General features: G+C 44.8%; 1 protein-coding gene across 8 annotated transcripts in view; it reads left to right on the top strand.

Annotated features, from left to right (window-relative positions):
• FAM20B (FAM20B glycosaminoglycan xylosylkinase) overlaps positions 1-18,904 on the top strand; it is a 43,493-nt gene extending 24,589 nt beyond the window's left edge. For all 8 annotated transcript variants that reach the window (XM_058700797.1, XM_058700795.1, XM_058700796.1 and 5 more), the window contains 4 exons: positions 12,250-12,421; positions 12,644-12,835; positions 13,663-13,722; positions 15,030-18,904. In XM_058700797.1, coding sequence (XP_058556780.1) covers positions 12,250-12,421; positions 12,644-12,835; positions 13,663-13,722; positions 15,030-15,261 — 656 coding nt within the window. In that variant the 3' untranslated portion in view covers positions 15,262-18,904. The remainder of the gene's footprint in view (positions 1-12,249; positions 12,422-12,643; positions 12,836-13,662; positions 13,723-15,029) is intronic.
• Positions 18,905-19,402: the final 498 nt, after the last annotated feature.

Below are 19,402 nucleotides of genomic sequence, written 5' to 3' on the forward strand. Positions count from 1 at the left end.
TCATGATTTGTTTCATATATTTTCTAATCATCTTTGCCTGTCCAATTTTATGCTCAGGCAAACACAGATTCCTGCTGGATGAGAGGAGGTCAAGAATAGGCCAGAGCCTCTGCTCTCTGGAGACTCACAGAAGGTTAACTCTCAGACACGGTGCGAGGGGTGGGAGAGGGAGAGGCCAGAAAAAGGTTTGTAGAGGAGGTTATTGTCACTGAGACTGAGTATTGAAGCATCGGTAGGAGCCGCCCAGGCAGCGTCTTCGCTGGGCATCGGGCGAAGTAACAGAAAGGAAGAACGGAGCGAGGGCATAGAGACGGGCCAGTGCGTGGGGTTGGCACACTTGGGGAATGAGCTTCTGGACGCACCCTCAGCACAGAGCAGCGTCTCAGTGGGCGCTGCCGGAAGATCTCACGGACCACGTGGCTTAAACAGTGGAGATTTACTTCTCCCAGTCGTGGAGGCTGGAAGTCCGAGATGAGGGTGCCGGCACAGTTGGGTTCTGGTGAGGACACTCTTCCTGGTTTATAGTCAGCCACCGTCTTGCTGTGTCCTCACACGGCAGAGAGAATGAGAGAGGAATCATCTCTGCTGTCTCTTCTTACGAGGGCGTGAACCCCATCATGAGGGCTCCTCCTGGAAGTCCCACCTTCAAATGCCAGCACACTGGGGATTAGGGGTTCAACGTATGAACTTGGGGGTACAGAAACATTCAATCCGTAGCAGCAGGTAGACAGATTTGGCTGGAGGTAGATTTTAAATAATGAGCTGACCTTAGCACAATTTTTAAAAATATGTTATTAGATAACTTCATATAATAGCAACTAAGTTCTATGTGACCCTTGCAGCTCGACAGAGCACTTACACACAGTTACCTTATTTTGATCGTGTTGACAAAAGAATGAAGTAAGTAAGGGAGATTTACCTATATTTCACACCTGAGAAAGAGGCTGGAAGGAATTAGAGGACTTCCCCAAAGTCACATAGCTACTACTTGTTAGCCAGGACTCAGACCCGGATTTTCAGACTCTCAAATATTTCATCCGCTTACATTCTTTTACAGTCTTTCAGGGGTGCCTGGGTGGCTCAGTCGGTTAAGCTTCTGACTTTGGCTCAGGTCATGATCTCGCAGCTTGTGACACAAGCTGTGAGCCCCGCATCGGGCTGTGTGCTGACAGCTCAGAGCCTGGAGCCTGCTTTGGATTCTGGGTCCCCCACTCTCTCTCTGCCCCTCCCCGCTGTCTCTCTTTCTCTCAAAAATAAACAGTTAAAAAATGACATTCTTTCAACAAAATTCTGTTTCACTTCTGTGTGGTAGGCTCTGAACCAGGTGCTGAATATACAAAAATGAATGACACCTTCCTGTCTTCCAGGAGTTTCGTCTAACAGGGAAGCCAGACACGTACAGAGGGCCTGTGAGCATGTGGAAGGGAAGGGCAGATGTGAGGGTCAAGGTGACAGTCCGTTAGCGAAGGTGGTATTTCATTCAAGTCTCATAGGGAGAATAGCAATCCTCCAGGAAGGCAGAGTGGGAAGGCACATCCTGGGTGTCTGGACTCTAACCTTTTCTGTACTATAGACTCTTGGCGTGCTAGAGAGGAGCTTTTCTCAAAACAATGTTTTTAAATACATAAATTAGGATACATAGAATTCTAAATGAAACCAATAATATTGAAATATAGTTTTGTTATCAAAAATTAGAAAAAGCAAGTTTGTGATATACTAGTATGTGTTTTGTTATTACTTAACACACGAAATAACAAGATCATAATCATAATCTCAGACTGTGTATGAATGATACTTTGTGCTGTCTGCAACAGTGCTAATATGAAACAAAAAGTCTAATTTCTTCTGTGAAAAAGCCACAGGTGATGCTAACACCACCCTGGTTTGCTCCCTGCCATCATAACTGACGGAAATGCTAAGTTTCAGATAGAAGCTAATGAAAATAAAAATGTAGTTTTGTTCCCACCCGGTGCACGGGCTCCCTGAGTTAACCGTGTTCCAAGTGGCGGGCGGTGCATGGACAAGGTGACGAGAAGTGAGAGAAGCCTGTGGCAAGCTAAGGAGACTGTGTAATTTAGCTAAAGTGAAGGGGGGTGTGGTGCCGGTGAGGGGGAAGGCAGGTGATCCGAACGATGTCGCTGAGGGTCCTTGCGCACCAGGGTTAGAAGTGGTGACGTTTTGCCTAGGCAGTGGGAGGCCGTTAAAAAAGCTGGAGCACGGGAAGATCAGAATGTAATTTTGGAAACCCAACTGTGGCGGCTTCGTGGAGGATGGGGATGAGGTTGGGAAGGGGATGAGATGAGCGATGAGAGCACATAGAGGCTGTGTACGAACCGCGTGTGTGGTACGAGCCAAAGCTGGAGCAAGGACGGCAGAGAGGAAGAGTTAAGACACACTCGAGAATTAAAATGGAACGGATTTGTGAACATTTGGGCTGAGTGGGACAATTGAGAGAGAAGAAAAAATTAAGAATGACTCCCAAGTTCCTGGATTGGATGACTCAGGGTATAACAAAGCTGTTAGCTGTCGTAGGAATGTATGCAAAGGAGCAGACCTGGGGAGGTGAAGAGGAGGAAGACAGTGAATCAAATTTTGGACATTTCGTTTCCTTGTGTGAAATGATAAGAAATAGGTATATTTGGCTCTGCCCCCAGTGCCTGCACAGAGCTCCTAAAACCCTGGTGAATTCCTAAGCAATAACAGCACAGGGGTGTCTCTTGTTCTCTTGAGGTGATGCCACGTGGGCTTCCGGATGCCTCCTGGACGGGAGCTGGTCACCAAAGAGACAAGCCACAATTGGAAGCTTGAATTTTCACCACCACCCGACCCTCCACCTCCCATTCTCCGGGGAGGAGAGGGGTGTTGAAAATAGAGTTAATAATTGACCATTCTTCTCTGAGAAAGCCCTCCATGAAAATGCCAGCAGTATGGGATTTGGGAGTTTCCAGATTAGTGAACCAGAATGCTTCCATATGCCACTGGCCGGGCCCCATGAGGACAGAAGCTCCTTTGTTGGAAACCTTGCCCTGTTTATCTCCATCAGGTTTTTGCTTTGTATCCTTTGTAATAAACCAGTAGTCTAGTGAGTAAACTGGTTTCCTATGAGCCTCTCCAGGAATTTTTTTTTTTTTTTATTGAGCTCTAATTGGCATACAACATTTATCTTAGTTTCAGGTATACATCGCAGTGGCTTCACATTTTATCACCACAATGTCTACTTAACATCCATCGCCATACGTAGTTACAGAATTTTTTCTTGTGATGAGGACTTTTAAGATCTATTTGCTTAGCAAGTTTCATTATAGTATTATTAACTATAGTCGCCATGCTGTGCTTTACACCCCCAGGAACAACCTATTTCATAACTGGGAGTTTGTACCTTTTGACCCACTTTATTCCATTTCGCCCACCGTACACCCCACCGCCTCTGGCAACTACCAGTCTGTTCTCTGTATCTGAGAACTTAGTTTTGGATTGTTTTTTGGTTTTGTTTTTAGATTCTACACGTAAGTGAGATCAGATGGTATTTGTCTTTCTCTGTCTGGCTTCTTTCATTTAGCATAATGCCCTCAAAGTCCATCCATGTTGTTGCAAATGGCAAGATTTCATTCTTTTTTTTTTATGGCCAAATAATATTTCATTTTGTGTGTGTGTGTGTGTGTGTATGTGTGTGCGTGTGTATATATATACATATATACATGTATGTATATATATATACATAGATATACATATACGTATATGTACACATATATACATACACACACACACACACACACACACACACACATATACATACACATACAGCAATAGTCATTCATCGGTGGACACTTAGGTTGTTTCCGTATCTTGGCTATTGTAAATAATGCCACAGGGAACGTTGAGGTGCCAACCCCTGAAGTTGGTGGGGGTTTTTTTCCAGTAAATACTCAGAATTGTTAGATCATACGTTAGTTCCATTTTTTAAGTTTTTGAGAAACCTCCGTAGTGTTTACCGTGGTGGCTACATCAGTTCACATTCCCACCCAGTACACAAGGGTTCCCTTTGCTCCGTATCCTCACCAACACTTTGTCTTTTGATTATACCTATTCTAACAGGTGTGAGATGATATCTCATTGTGGTTTTGATTTGCATTTCTCTCGTGATTAATGATGTGAAACACCTTTTTTCTTTTTAAAAAATTCTTTTGAGAGAGGGAGAGAACATGAATGGTGGCGGGGGTGGGTGGTGCAGAGGGAGGAGAGAGGATTGTAAGCAGGCTTGACACCCAGCATGGAGCCCAACACCAGGCTCAGTCTCACAACCATGAGATCATGACTTGAGCTGAAGTCAAGAGACAGACGCTCAACTGACTGAGCCACCCAGGCTCCCCTTTTCAGATTTTCATTTGGATTTTAGTTAGTTAACTAACATACAGTGCACTATTGGTTTCAGGAGTACAATTTAGTGATTCGTCACTTAGATACAACACCCAGTGCTCATCACAGGTGCCCTCCTTAGTACGCATCACTCACCTAGCCCATTCCCCACCCACCTCCCTCCATCAACCCTCAGTTTGTTCTCTATCTTTAAGAATCTCTTATGGTTTGTTTCCTCTCTCTTTTTTTCGTCCTCCCATATGTTCATGTGTTTTGTTTCTTAAATTCCACATATGAGTGAAGTCACATGGTATTTGTCTTTCTCTGACTTCACTCTAGCTCCATCCGCATCGTTGCAAATGGCAAGATTTCATTCTTTTTGATGGCTGACTAGTATTCTGTTGTGTATGTGTACCACATCTTCTTTATCCATTCTTCAGTTGATGGGCACTCGGGCTCTTTCCATAGTTTGGCTATTGTTGATAGCACGGCTGGAAACAATGGGGTGGTGCATGTGCCCCTTCAAATCTGTATTTTTGAATCCTTTGGTAAATACCTGGTAGTGCAGTTGCAGGATCGTAGGGTAGTTCCACCTTAACTTTTTGAGGAACCTCCATACTGTTTTCCAGAGGGGCTGCACCAGTGTGCATTCCCACCAGCAGTGCAAAAGGGTTCCCCTTTCTCCGCATCCTCACCAGCATGTTGTTTCCTGAGTTGTTCTTTTTAGCCATTCTGACAGGTGTGAGGTGGTATCTCATTGTGGTTTTGATGTGTATTTTCCTTGATGATGAGTGATGTGGAGCATCTTTTCATGTGTCTGTTAGCCATCTGGATGTCTTCGTTGGAAAAGTGTCTATTCATGTCTTTTGCCCATTTCTTCACTGGATTGTTTTTTGGGTGTTGAGTTTGTTAAGTTCTTTATCAATTTGGGGTATTAACCCTTTATCAGAGATGTCGTTAGCAAATGTCTTCTCCCATTTTGCATTTTAGTTTTGTTGATTGGTGAAATACCTTTCGTGTACCTATTGGCCACTTGTATGTCTTCTTTGGAAAGCTGTTGATTCAGATCTTCTCACTTTTTAAAATCGGGGTTTTTTTCGCTATTGAATTGTAGGAGTTCTTTATTTATTTTGGATATCAGCCCCTTTTCATTTTGTTGATGGTTTCTTTTGCTGTGCAGAAGCTTTTAGTTTGATGTAGTCCCATTTGCTCATTTTCGCTTTTGTTGCTTTTGCTTTTGGTGTCAGATCCAAAAAAAATCATCACCCAGACCGATGTCAGGGAGCTTACTGCCTATATGTTCTTCTCCTCCTGTTCTTCTAGGCATTTTATGGTTTCAGGTCTTAGGTTCAAGTCTTTAATCCATTTTGAGTTAATTTTGTGTATGGTAAAAGGAAGTGGTCCAGTTTCATTCTTCTGCATGTGGCTGTCTAGTTCTCCCAACAGCATTTATGGAAGAGACTGTCCTTTCCGCAGTGTATATTCTTCTGCCCTAGCAAATTAGTCAGACCCCAGGAAGGGCTTATAGAAACCTCTTGAGTTTTAAGCCAGTCCATGAGAAGCCCAGGTGACCACCTAGACTTACAACTGGCATGTGAATTGGAGCACAGTCTTGTGGGACTAAGACTTTTTTTCCCCTTAAGTTTTTAATCTTTCTAATTTTATTTTATTTATTTTACTTTTTTGAGATTCAATTTTTAAGTAATCTCTATACCCAATATGGGGCTTGAATTTACAACCCCAAGATCAAGATGTCACATGCTGTACAAACTGAGCCAGCCAGGCTCCCTTAATCTTTCTTATTTATTTTTTTATTTCTAATTTTATTTTTTAAATTTACATCCAAATTAGTTGGCATATAGTGCAACAATGATTTCAGGAGTAGATTCCTTAATCCCCTTACCCATTTAGCCCATCCCCTCTCCCACAACCCCTCCAGTATCCCTCTGTTCTCCATATTTAAGAGTCTCTTATGTTTTGTCCCCCTCCCTGTTTTTATATTATTTTTGTTTCCCTTCCCTTGTGTTCATCTGTCTGTGTCTTAAAGTCCTCATATGAGTGAAGTCATATGATATTTGTCTTTCTCTGACTAATTTGACTTAGCATAATACTCTCTAGTTCCATCCGCGTAGTTGCAAATGGCAAGATTTCATTCTTTTTTTTTTTTTTTAAGATTTCATTCTTTTTGATTGCCGAGTAATACTCCATTGTGTGTATATACACACCACATCTTCTTTATCCATTCATCCATCGATGGACATTTGGGCTCTTTCCATACTTTGGCTATTGTTGATAGTGCTGCTATAAACATGGGGGTGCATGTGTCCCTTTGAAACAGCACAGTTGTATCCCTTGGATAAATGCCTAGAAATGCAATTGCTGGGTCGTAGGGTAGTTTTATTTTTAGTTTTTTGAGGAACCTCCATACCGTTTTCCAGAGTGGCTGCACAAGTTTGCGTTCTTGTGGGACTGAGACTTTAACTTTTGGAGTCTGGTGCTGTCTCTGGGTAGATAGTGTCAGAACTGAGTTGAATTGTAGAATACCCAGCCAGTGTCCCAAGAATTACAGTTCTACACAGTGGAATTTGATACAAAGTCTTACCTTGACAGGAACATCCAGGGGTAAATGTTGACCGGTCATTTAGGTGCTGAAGTCTACAGCCTAGGAGAGAAGTGTGGACCGGAAGTATGGATTTGATTATTACAGGTTCATTCAAGGAGAACATGGAGACGAAGGTGATCCGAAAACCAGTTGTAAAAGCTCAATGCATCCAGGAAATAGTAAAAGATTCAGAGCCTAGGTTCATGGCAGTGAACAGGGATATTGAAGTCTGGAAAGGTAGATTGGAGGGCAGATTATTAATAACAAGTAGATGACATTGATTGGTCTCTGACACTGTGTCAGGCTCCGTGGTGAGCATGACTGTGGGTTATCCCATTTACTTTTCACAACCCGGTGGAAGAGGGCTGCTCTCTCCATTTTCCAGAGGAAGCTCAGAGAGGTGAGATTACGTGCCCAAAGTCTCACGTCTAATGACGTCTAAGTCTCACGTCTAATTGCGGTCCATATTTTAACCCCAGAAACCTGACCCGACTTCGCACTCAGCCAGTACACCATACTCCATTCAGTTACAAGGGGTCTTAGCAAACTCAGGAGTTTGGGTTTTGTCAGAGAGGCAAGCAGGCTTTGCTGCAGTGTTCTGCTTGTTTTTAAAAAAATTTTCAAATCAGTAAGACATTCACACAACTCAGAATTTTTAAAAAATATTAGAAAGATTATAAGAAAAGTTTCCCCCTCATCTCTCCATTCCTTCTCCTTCCTCCCAGTGGTCATCTCTGTTAGTAATTTCTTTATGTCCTTTTTTGTATCAATACGGATGTGTGTTTTTATTTAACTCTGCCACTTTATAATCCATATGTCATACTGTACGTACTTTTGCATCCTCTTCTTTTACCTGATATGTCTTAGAAATCTATTATCATACAAAGAGCTTCTTCATTCTTTTGTCGCTCTACCAGCTGTACAGTGCTCTGTTGTATGGATCTGCCATGACTCATTTAAGCAGACCTTTATTGGACATACAAGTTCCAGTATTTTTTTACAACCAGTGTTGCCCAGAATTAACATGTACACATGTATAGCTTCATACATGATCAAATATATCCAGAAACGAAAGCGCCGGGTCAAAGGGCACATGTACTTTTACACAGATGTTGACCAGTTTACGTTCCCAGTAGTGATGCGTGAGAACCCCTCTTTTCCATTAGCATCAGCAACAGCATGTTACCGAGCTTTGGCTTGTGTGTCATCTTTTCATTTGCTTAAGAGCCGTTTGTATTGTCTTTCAGCTGTCTTTGTGTATCCTTTGCTCATTTTCAGCTCTGCCACTGCTCTTACCGAATTATCAGAGCTCATACATAGGGAAGACAGCCCTTTGTGATACGTGATACGAGATATAAATATTTTTCCCAGTTCTTTTTTTTGACTTTGCTTATGGTATCATTTTGCGTTACAGAAATTTTTTGTTCGTTTTTAATGTGATCGATCCATCTTTTCTTACAGATTTTCTGATTTTGAATCATAGTTAGCCTTGCTTGCTCGAAGATTATGGAAGAATTCCGCCTTTTTAATTTTCAGTACTTTTATAGTTTTATTTTTCACATTTAACTTTTTGACATAGTTAGAATTTACCCTGGTGTGTGGATGAAGTATGGCCCCAGCTGTTTGTGTCATTTTTCTGGGTGGCTGTCACTTGTCCCAGTAGTTATCCCAGCTTACTACGGCGGTGGTCTTTTTCCCCCTGAAATAAATTTTTGTTTGTATGTGTTTCAGTTTCTGGACTTCCTGTTCTGCTCCTGTCTGTTCATGAGTTGATCTATGGTTTAATTATTGAGGTGTCATGGTATGTTTTGAGAGGGTTAGTCCCACTCTTTGAGATTTATTTTAAGAGTTTGCTAATAGTTTTTTTCTTTTTCCTTATTACCTTAAAAATCGTCTTATCCAGTTACCCTCTAAAAGATCTGTTGGTATTTCCTTATTTTGTTTTGTTTTGTTTTGTTTTGTTTTGTTTGGAGAGAGAAGAGCACACAAGAGAGCATGAGCGTGCAAGTGGGGGAGGGGCAGGGAGAAGGAGGGAGAGAACCCCAAGCAGGCTCCGGGCTGCCAGCACAGAGCCCGACATGGGACTTGATCTCATGAACCGTGAGATCATGGCCTGAGCCAAAATCAAGAGTCGGACACTTAACCACCTGAGCCACCTAGGTGCCCTGATCTGCTCGTATTTCTGATGGGATCAAGTTAAATTTATAAGTTTATATTTTTATAATTATAAACATTATATATGTGGTATATTGTTCAATTAATTCAACTATTCTTTACCTAGAGATGTTTTTAAGGTACAAGAGTGATATAATCAGCTTTGTGGGTGGGCGTGGAGTGGTTTTATTTCTATGGAGTGTGTGCTGTGCTGGGGGCTGGAATTACCAGAACGTTTGATTGCTTTCCATCTCTTTAGGGACACGTGTGCGTGAGAACATGAACAGTTATTGAAGGAGTATGTGAAGGGGCTACATGGAGGAAATTAGCTCATTTGATGGCTATATTTAATAGTGATGGAGGGCCAAGAAAACATCAGTTACCTTTTAGATTTGGTGTTTTAAACTTTTAAAAAATATTTTCTTTAATGTTTACTTATTTTTGAAAGAGAGAGGGAGAGAGAGAGCGCGTGCCAGCAGGGGAGCGGCAGAGAGAGAGGGAGACAGAGAATCCCAAGCAGGCTCCAGGCCCTGAGCTGTCAGCGCAGAGCCCGACGTGGGGCGCGAACTCACGGACCGCGAGATCATGACCTGAGCCGAAGTCGGACGCTCAACTGACTGAGCCACCCAAGTGCCCCTAAACTTTTTATTTATTTACTTTTTAATAATTTTGTTTTAAGTTTATTTATTTTGAGAGAGAGAAGGAGAGCAAGTGGGGCAGGGTCAGAGAGTGGGAGAGAGAGACAATCCCCAGCAGGCTCTGCACGCTCAGCACAGAGCCTGATGTGGGGCTCGAACTCACAAAGCATGAGATCATGACCTGAGCTGAAGTCAAGAGTCAGACGCCTAGCCAACTGAGCCACCCCGGTGCCCCTAATCTTCTTATTTTGAAATAATTTTAGATTTATACAAAGGTTGCAGAGATGGTCCAGAGTCCCCCAGATTCCTTAAACACTTTTCAACCATTGGAGAATAGGGTGCAGACATGAATACGCTAGTGAATGAGGACTTCAGTATTTCCCAAGCACCAGAACACCCTCCTACACAGCTGCATTCAGTCGGCAACATCAGATTATTTGCCGTTGATGCGGCATCAGCATCTAACACACAGACGTTGTTCACATTTCACCACTTTCCCTGTAAAGTCCAGGACTCCGTCTAGGATCGTGTGTTGTGTTAGTTGTCATTTTAGCTTCACTCTCCTTGTTTTTTCATGACTTTGAACATTTGGTAACAGTGCAGGCCAGTTTCTTTATAGAATCTCTCTCTTTTTTTAATGTTTGTTTATTTATTTTGAGAGGGAGCACCCACGCACACGAGCTGGAGAGGGACAGAGAAAGAGAGAGAATCCTAAGCAGGCTCCGCATCTCCAGCGCAGAGCCCAATGCGGGGTTTGAACTCACGAACCCTGAGATCATGACCTGAGCTAAGATCAAGAGCCAGACATTTAACTGACTGAGCCACCTAGGTGTTCCTATAGAGTATCTCTTAATTTGAGTTTGTCTGATATTTCCTCATGATTTAAAAGTTTGGGTGGGAATACCAGAGAAGTGCTATTGTGCTCTTCTCGGTACATCGTATCAGGAGGCACATGATGTAGATTTGTTGCTGTGCCCCATTACAGGTGAGGTTAACTTTTTTAATGTTTATTTTTGAGAGAGCAGAGAGAGAGAACATGTGTGAGCGGGGCAGAGAGAGGGGGATAGAGGATCCCAAGCGGGCTCTGCGCTGACAGCAGAGAGCCGGAGGTAGGGTTTGAACTCACGAACCGTGAGATCGTGACCTAAGCCAAAGTTGGACACTTAACCGACTGAACCACCCAGGCGCCCCGGTGATGTTAACGTTTATCACTTGATGGTAGGCATCTGTAAGCTTCCTCCAGTATAAAGTTAGTATTTTATACTTATTAGCAATTATTGAATACTTTATTGTGAGGTGCTCTAGAACTGTAAATATTCTATCCTCATCGAACTTTTACCCACCAGTTTTGTTTGACATTCATTGATAGTTCTTGCCTGAATCAGTTACTACTGTGATAGTTGTCAAATAGTTATTTGCTAATTTTATCATTCTTTCTAGACTTAATAGTCTCCATTCTGTTAAAGGGCAGAATTCTCCCCCGGTGACCAACATTGATTTAGTTATTTGTTGATATTACTATGAACTCTCAGACTGTTAATTTACTCAGAGTTATAATTTGTTGTTACTTCTTTGATGCTCCAACTGTCCCAGATTTGACGAGTGGGTTTTGGAATGTCCCCATCATTCTCTGAGTGCTTCCTTACACCTGGCATAGCAACATGACCCAGATCCGTCTCGTACTTTCCCTGCCCCCACCCTAGAGTCACCTGTTTCTCCAAGGAGCCCTTGGTCCTTTTAAGATAGTAGTAAAATGGTATTTAGAAACTAGTATGGGAGTGCTAAGTGTGCTCATTACTGCTTGCTTATCGTTTCCAGGTTTTTTCTCTTGAGGGGCAGAGGTCGGAAAGCTGTGTACACACACACGTCTGTGTAAATATGCATGTATACACTCACAAACATCTGTGTGTTTTTCTATACCTGTGTGTTAAAGCTCTCAAACCAGGAGTTCCAATTCTGATTCAACGCCACAAGATTTATTCTGGTTTTCTCCCTTTCTGTGTGTTAATCTCCCTTCTCCATCTGAGAACCCTGGTTCCCATTATCCTCAGTGTATTTATTTGTGCTACACCCCACTCCCACCCCCATGTACCCAGACTCCCAGCCCATAGCCTGACCCCGTGCAGGCCCACTCCCCCTCCCCTGGGCGCTCCGGCCAGTGTCAGCCCTGACCGAAGAGAAGAGGGCATGACTTTTCTTTACTTAAAGTGAGTTCGGAAAGATACTTGTGACACCACTTGACTCCTGGGAGAGGGACTGGCTAGCAGGGACACAGAGGGCAAGGAACTGTTTCAAAGACGTCCTTTTGTGCCTTCCGACATTGTTTTCTCACCGTGTGCCTTTATTACCTGTATAGAAAATAAATCGATGTTTAAATATCATTCAGGATCATTGTTCTCACAGTATTTGTTCACTTAGCTGCTCCCTTTGACATCGTCGGGGAGAACTTGGAGTCTTCCTTTCTTCCTTAAGTGTATTTGCCTCCTTTCTCCGCTTTAGGAAATAACACTTGTTTCTATGGGAAGTGTTACTACTGCCGAGAAACAGAGCCAGCTTGTGCCGATGGAGACACAATGGAGGGGTCTGTCACGCTGTGGCTTCCGGATGTGTGGCCTCTGCAGAAACACCGACACCCGTGGGGCAGGACTTACCGAGAGGGCAAACTGGCCAGGTGCGTGCTCCTGTGGCCGGGCCGCCACCTCGTTCTGGCCTGTGCCCGGCCAGCCGCCGCGCCGTGTGGGAGCCGGGGCTTCCGTCCAGGACCACACAGGGCTGGGAGGTGAGGGTTGGGGGCAGCCCGCCAGGCGGGGACGTCTCTTCTCTGTGTTTGAAACGGTGCCAGGTAGAGCGCGGGCGCCCGGTAAATACCCCCGGCGGTGCCCCTCGCCTCCAGGTGGGAGTACGACGAGAGCTACTGCGACGCCGTGAAGAAAACGTCCCCTTACGACTCCGGCCCACGCCTCCTGGACATCATCGACACCGCGGTCTTCGATTACCTGATCGGCAACGCTGACCGCCACCACTATGAGAGTTTTCAAGACGACGAAGGCGCTAGCATGCTCATCCTTCTCGATAATGCCAAGAGGTAGGGCCACGCGGCTATCCTCGTCAGCTCGGGGAGTCTGCGCGTACAGGGGCGCGTTCGCGGGTGCCCCGGAAAACGTCCGGAACGCGGTCGCCAGAAGGCGTCCTTCCCGTCTTTGGTCAGGGTCTTCGCCCTTGGCGCCCATCCTTCCATCTGCACGCCCTCCACCCTCAGGGGTCTGAGGGCTTTAAAAAGTGGAGAAGTGGGGTTTTTCCGTAGGAGGCAGAGACTATGATTCTCAACACGGACTGCGGGACAACAGGGGGGTTTTTCCAGAACCACTTCTCATTCATTCCGAATTACTGCTAAGATCATTTTTACATCTGCTTGGAATCACCGTTAGCCTTCCGAGCAGCTTCTCCTGTCTGGATCTGGCCATCTGCTTTCTTGTAGGAATAGATGAGCCAGCTCTGCTCTGATTGGTGATTTGAGGTAGAGCACGTGGGAACCATGTGACCAGCGTTTATTTCTCTTCCCACCCTTAAAGCCTTTCTAGGTTTCGGGGTCTTCAGGCCCTCCCTTTGGTCCCCGGGCTCCACCCTGTGTTATGTGGTTATGCCTCAGCACCTTGCCGTAGCTGGCTTCTAGAAGAGAGGAGCCTTGTAACTGAGCGCGTTTGTTGTTGGATACTGCGGTACAGGCTGTTAGGGATCCCATGTCTAATTGGTCATGCCCTGTTTTTTTTTAATTTAAGTGATTTGAGCCGTGGGAGCATGAAATTATCTAGGATCACATTTGGGTTTTCTTAGAGAATTTGCTCTTGCCCTGATGCTAAGCGGGGAACTGGTGCCACTAACTAATTCACTAAGTTTTAATTTAATTTTCAGCTTTGGGAACCCGTCTCTGGATGAGAGAAGCATTCTTGCCCCCCTCTATCAGTGTTGCATGTAAGTTACACACATCAAATACATCGGCCAGTGTTGTCTTCCTCTCCAGGCTCAGGGAACAGTACGGTAATTTCCTTGGCCTTAAGACTTCCTAATACCTGACCAAGTGCTTTTTATGCTTTTCCAACCCAGAACCCCTGGAATTCAAAAGTCATTGCAAATTTTGTATGGATAGAAATTTTCAGTCTGTTCAATAATATATATTCACATTTGTTTTACTATCAGAAAATAGTCCTCTGTCCAGCAAAAATGTAGTACAGTCTGCATCCCTGGCTGCTGTATTGTTTACCTTGGGGTTTGAGGTCCTCTCACTTCCTCACTACAGACCACCTGAAGTTTGCATATCTCGATTTGTTTTTTTTTTTTTTTAATGTTTATTTTTGAGACAGAGAGAGACAGAGCATGAATGGGGGAGGGTCAGAGAGAGAGGGAGACACAGAATCCGGAGCAGGCTCCAGGCTCCGAGCTGTCAGCACAGAGCCCGACGCGGGGCTCGAACTCACGGACCGCGAGATCATGACCTGAGCCGAAGTCGGACGCTTAACCGGCTGAGCCACCCAGGCGCCCCTGCAAATCTCGATTTGAAGTTGTGTAAACCAGAAGTAACTTTTTCATAGTCACTTAGTAATTTATTTTTTTTTTAAGTCTGTATTAGAAAACAAAGAAATTAAAAGGTAAATCAAAATGAGAGAAAGAACCGGGCTCTCAGAGCTCCATTTCAGATTATTATTGCTGGTATTATTTTATTATTTTATTTTATTTTATTTTATTTTATTTTATTTTATTAAGTTTATTTATTTATTTTGAAAGAGAGCACACAAGCAAGGGAGGCGCAGAGACAGGGGGAGAGAGAGAGAGAATCCCAAGCAGGCTCCACGCTGTCCGCACAGAGCCTGATGCAGGGCTCAATCTACCAACCATGAGATCATGACCTGAGCCAAAATCAAGAATCCAACGCTTAACTGACTGAGCCACCCAGGTGTCTCTACATAATTTTTTTTTTTTTTTAATTTTTATCTATTCACCTTGAGAGGAGCAGGGGCAGAGACAGCACGAGTCGGGGAGGAGCAGAGAGAGGGAGACAAAATCCCAAGCAGGCTCCGCGCTGCCAGTGCAGAATTCGGCGCGGGGCTCGATCTCACGAAACCTCGAGATCATGACCTGAGCTGAAACCGAGAGTCGGACTCTCAACCGACGGAGCCCCCCAGGCGCCCCAGTTATTTCTTGACTTTTGCCTACCAAGCCAGCTTTAAACTCCTTTTGATAGTAAGCGGTTTTATGTAATCTGCCTTAAAACTTTCTTGCAGCATTCGGGTTTCTACCTGGAACAGACTGAACTACCTAAAGAATGGTGTGCTGAAGTCTGCCTTAAAATCCGCCATGGCCCATGACCCCATCTCCCCCGTGCTGTCTGAGCCTCACCTGGACGCCGTGGACCAGCGGCTCCTGAGCGTCCTGGCCACCGTGAAGCAGTGCACTGACCAGTTTGGGGCGGACGCTGTGCTGGTGGAAGACAGGATGCCTCTTTCCCACTTGTAATTCGCCACACAAAATAAGTGAAACTACTTTTTACAAAGCTAGAGAAACAGCACAATCACTTCCAAATGATATGAGATGGATTGGAAACGGCCAGCGGCAAGCTCTGGGTGACAGGGGACAGGGTGGCCTTGGATTCCTTTGGTGATTTCTGTAGGAGAAACTAAAGCAGAGACGACAGGTTGCAGACCCCAGGAGCCTTCCCGCCAGACCACCCGACCCCCTCGGCATCTGCGCACCCCCGCGGTGGGCCTCCTGCTTGGTCCGTCCTAACTCACGTGCCAAAGGGTGGATCGAGGTGTGGCGCCTGGATGGGTTGATGCTGGGGTTGGTTCTGGAGCCTGTAGTTTGAGTTCATCTTCTAACCCTTTCTCCACACCTGTGGATTTTCTGAGACCACCTTGTAATCTCTTGAGTCCTTTTGTAACCAGGACTAGTCCAGTTGGGAGTTTTCCTGCCTCCTGAGGAGTAGCAGCCAGTAAGACCTGGCGTTCTGTTGAGCCCAAATAGCATGCTCTCCTGGGAGGGGTATGTTTTTAGGATAGAATTAGTGGGAAAGACAAAGGCAGGAAAGACGCTCGGGCTCCTTCCTAAGTGATTGGGTGGTAGTGTTCTTCGGGATAGTTTAGAGGAGGGAAGAAGGGGCAGAATCAGAATCGGAGAAGCCCCCCTGGCAGGTGCGTAAACGCAGACGTGACTCGAACCTCAGCGAGACCCGCATTCCCACAGTGGTGTCCCAGTTAACCCGGAAGTTGTCCAGGCGTGATTCTCTCACGGAGACTTTCTTTTTCCCTTTTGCCCCAAGCAGGCACATCTTTTCTAAATGAACAAAGCGAATTGAGGTGATACCTTGAAGAAGAGTGAAGTTGCCTGTGATCTCTGCCATCCTGATTTCTTTTCGGAAATGAATTTCCACCTCAGCCTTTAAGGCATTTGGTCACCGAAGCCTCTGTTCCCGAGAGAATGGCAATGCTGTTTGTGCCTTTCTCATGAGAACGACCAGCTTGCTCCCGGAGCGGACGGTGCTCGTCCTGCTGGCGGCTGGACCTGTCCTGTGACTTGGGCCTTGCAGAAGATCGGGAACAAAAATTTTAAGCATTCTGAGCCTTAAAATTAAGGAGGTCACCAGGGAGGGCCTTAAGATTTTGATTTATATCAAGCCCTAACGTCCTCATTTCATTTCATCGGGCGTTCTAAACCGGTGGTGTAGGATCGTTTTCCCGTGTCCTCTCACTGCCCAAGACCCAGGCTCAGTGCGGGCTGTGTTCCTGCAGAGCGACTTGGACCCGTAAGCAGTTGCGGTAAAGCACAGGGCCCGAGGGGGACAGGCTTGGTGCGCCCGCCCACCGGGGGACCCATCTCTCCTGCCTCTTGTCCGGGTGCCGGTCCAGCTTCTCACTTCTGTCAAGCAGGGACTGGTACTTAAAGCGTGTGGGCGAGCCGATTTAATGCCAGCCATCGGAGACCGGTGTCAGGCAGCCACCCTTTCGAAAACAGCCTAGAATGTATGCCCTGATTTTCTCGCATTGAAAGGCCGCTAAGTAACCTGTCACCACTTAACAATAGCATGAGGTCAGGATGCTTTTGTGCTTTGTATGTACGTTTCGAGACAGACACAAGAATGGGTTGGGCTCCTTAAAAAAGGAATTTAAGAAGACAGGTATTAGCACAAAACACTGAAGTCGGGTCAACAAAAGGAGGCCTTAGATTCCGATTTTTAAGGCCATTTACAGTGTGTATCAAGTGAAATTCACAGTTGAGCCTGAGAACACCTTGGGTAGTGCTTACCCAGAGTATCAGGGAGCTGGCCGGAGGCAGATGGTGGGAGGAGGCCGGCGCCGCCCGCGTGGGTGAATGTTAGTCGAACTAAATGACGGATCGGTGCTCCTGCAGACACGTGGCACCGGGAGTGTGTCCCAGTGGGATGGGCGAGAATTGATCTCGAACTGGGAACTTCATTCATAATGTTGAGGGTAGAAGATACTGTTAAGGAAAAAAGCAGGAGGGAGAGCTGCTTTGAAAATGTCACATCCTTTTTTTTTCAAAACATTGCAGAAATGTTTAATTTCATTCTCTTTTCTACTGTTTTAAACTTCATGATCTTAAGAGGTGTTCAGATCTATCGTGGTTGAAGTCATATGCTAATAGGGTGGTCGTGACAAGACTCTTAGAACAGATTTATGTTCTAATCAGGATTGGATTAAGCTAGGAAAGCATGTTTAGGCACATCTTGGAAAAAACCAAGCATAGGCTTATAGCCCTAAAATTCAGAAAAACTAAATTCTCTTTGAAAATGGAGGTAGATATCTTTTCAAGTTCTGTGACCCTGTCCTCTTTGTGGTTTATTTAGCGCTATTATTCTCAGACAAGTTGCTGGAAGTGTTCTCGGACAGCCCGAGGTTGAGCGTGCCTGGGGGAACGTGTAAAGGTAGACATGGGTACGTTTTAATATTGTCAGATGAGGAGAATCAGGACTGCCTGCCATTTCCTTACCTCCTCCCACTTCCTAAATATGTTTCTTCCAGAGTTTGGGGAAATATGGGTATGGAAGTTACATTCTAAATTATTCTTTAATATGAGGTTATGTTGTGGGTTCGGATGTAAATAATTGTCTGTGCAAAACAAATTAATAGGATCTGATTTGCTCAGAGTTTTGTTCAATAATATATTAATAAGGCATTTCTCCCTGTTGCACTGAGGACTGATGTGTCAAATGAAACTTAAGGAGGAAATGGAAGAATTCAGGTACATCCATTGCATATTATTTTAGAAAAGATGAATCCTGTGTACGTGGCAATTTTCCAGTGTCACCTGAACAACGAATTCTCCCAAGGAAATTCATCTTTTCTTTTTCTTAAAAGAAAGGAAAAAAAAAAAAAAAAGACTTCCGGCTTTCCCTTCCCATCCACCATATCCTTCAGCTTCCGTTCTCAGTGGTCCCTGTATTCTTGTTTGACCAGTGACAGGAAAACAGCATCTGTCAGGGAGCTGTCTGGTAAGAGTTACCTTATGAGCTGGAGCTTCAGGAAACATGAGTAAAGGCGTACGTATGTATATAATCGTAGATGTAGCAAGAAAAAAATGTATTTATTTTGACACAGGGAAGCACTGACTTATGTTGCTGAAGAACTTGAAGCTAGTGAAAGGTTCTCTTCTCAGTCTCTGAGAGTGGACCCCAAGTGACAAAGACCATTCACTGAGCAGGTGCCCGCTGAGCCGCTCCGCTGAGCCAGCCGTGGCTAGGCACACGAGCGAGCCACACAGACCTGAACTTCGTGAAACCTATTGTCCGGGGAAGGCCAGGTTTTCTCCCTTCGATTCCTCAAGTCTGGGTTGCAAAGGCAGGGGCCGGGGACTCTACTGCCACAGGTTTCTAAGGAACCAAGGTATTACAAGTACAAAATGATTGCGGTGGGGGGCGGGGAACTGGGAATAACTTACTGGGAAGCTAATTTATTTGCTAAAGAGGAGGTGTGGGAACCAGTACCCTCCGTTTTGATCTGCCAAGGATTTCCTCTCAGAGCTGTTGCACAAACAGAGGTGGGGCTTGGGAAGACACCAAACAAGACAGATATGCACCTAAATTTCTAATGTGTTCTATGGGTTTCAATTCTGAAAAAGAAATAAATAAAGATTTTATTAAGTATTGATGTAGCATCTTTTCCTCTGATTCCTTTTTTCCCCTTGTTTCAGGATACTTTCAGTGTTTTTCTGTTCCAATTTCCTGTTTTGTTAGGGGACAGAAAAAGATTACATCTTCTACACCCACGGAAACTTCCGCAGGGGCTGTTGCATGACATCCAACGAGTGAGACCTGTGCACTTCCTTACCAGTCTTCAAAAGGCCCATAGCAGGTTGTGACTCTACCAGAAGGTCCCATTAGCTAATTCGTAGGCGCTATTTGTATACTTAGTAGTTCAGTCCACTCTTGCAGCTTCTTTGGAAGTAAAGAATCACAAACTCTGAAGAACTTGTCAGTATGGTACCATAGAGGCACGGAGAAGAGCCAGGGCCCCTGATTATTATTCTTAGGACACCCAGGTTTTTAACTTGGGAAATAGAAATCCAGCATCATAAACCTCAACTAGCTGAGGAGACGCTTTAAGGATTTTTTGCTTGCTTTGCCACAGTTTTGCGCCAGTTT

This window comes from Neofelis nebulosa, chromosome 15, assembly GCF_028018385.1.
Source record: "Neofelis nebulosa isolate mNeoNeb1 chromosome 15, mNeoNeb1.pri, whole genome shotgun sequence".
Classification (NCBI taxonomy): Eukaryota; Metazoa; Chordata; class Mammalia; order Carnivora; family Felidae; genus Neofelis; species Neofelis nebulosa.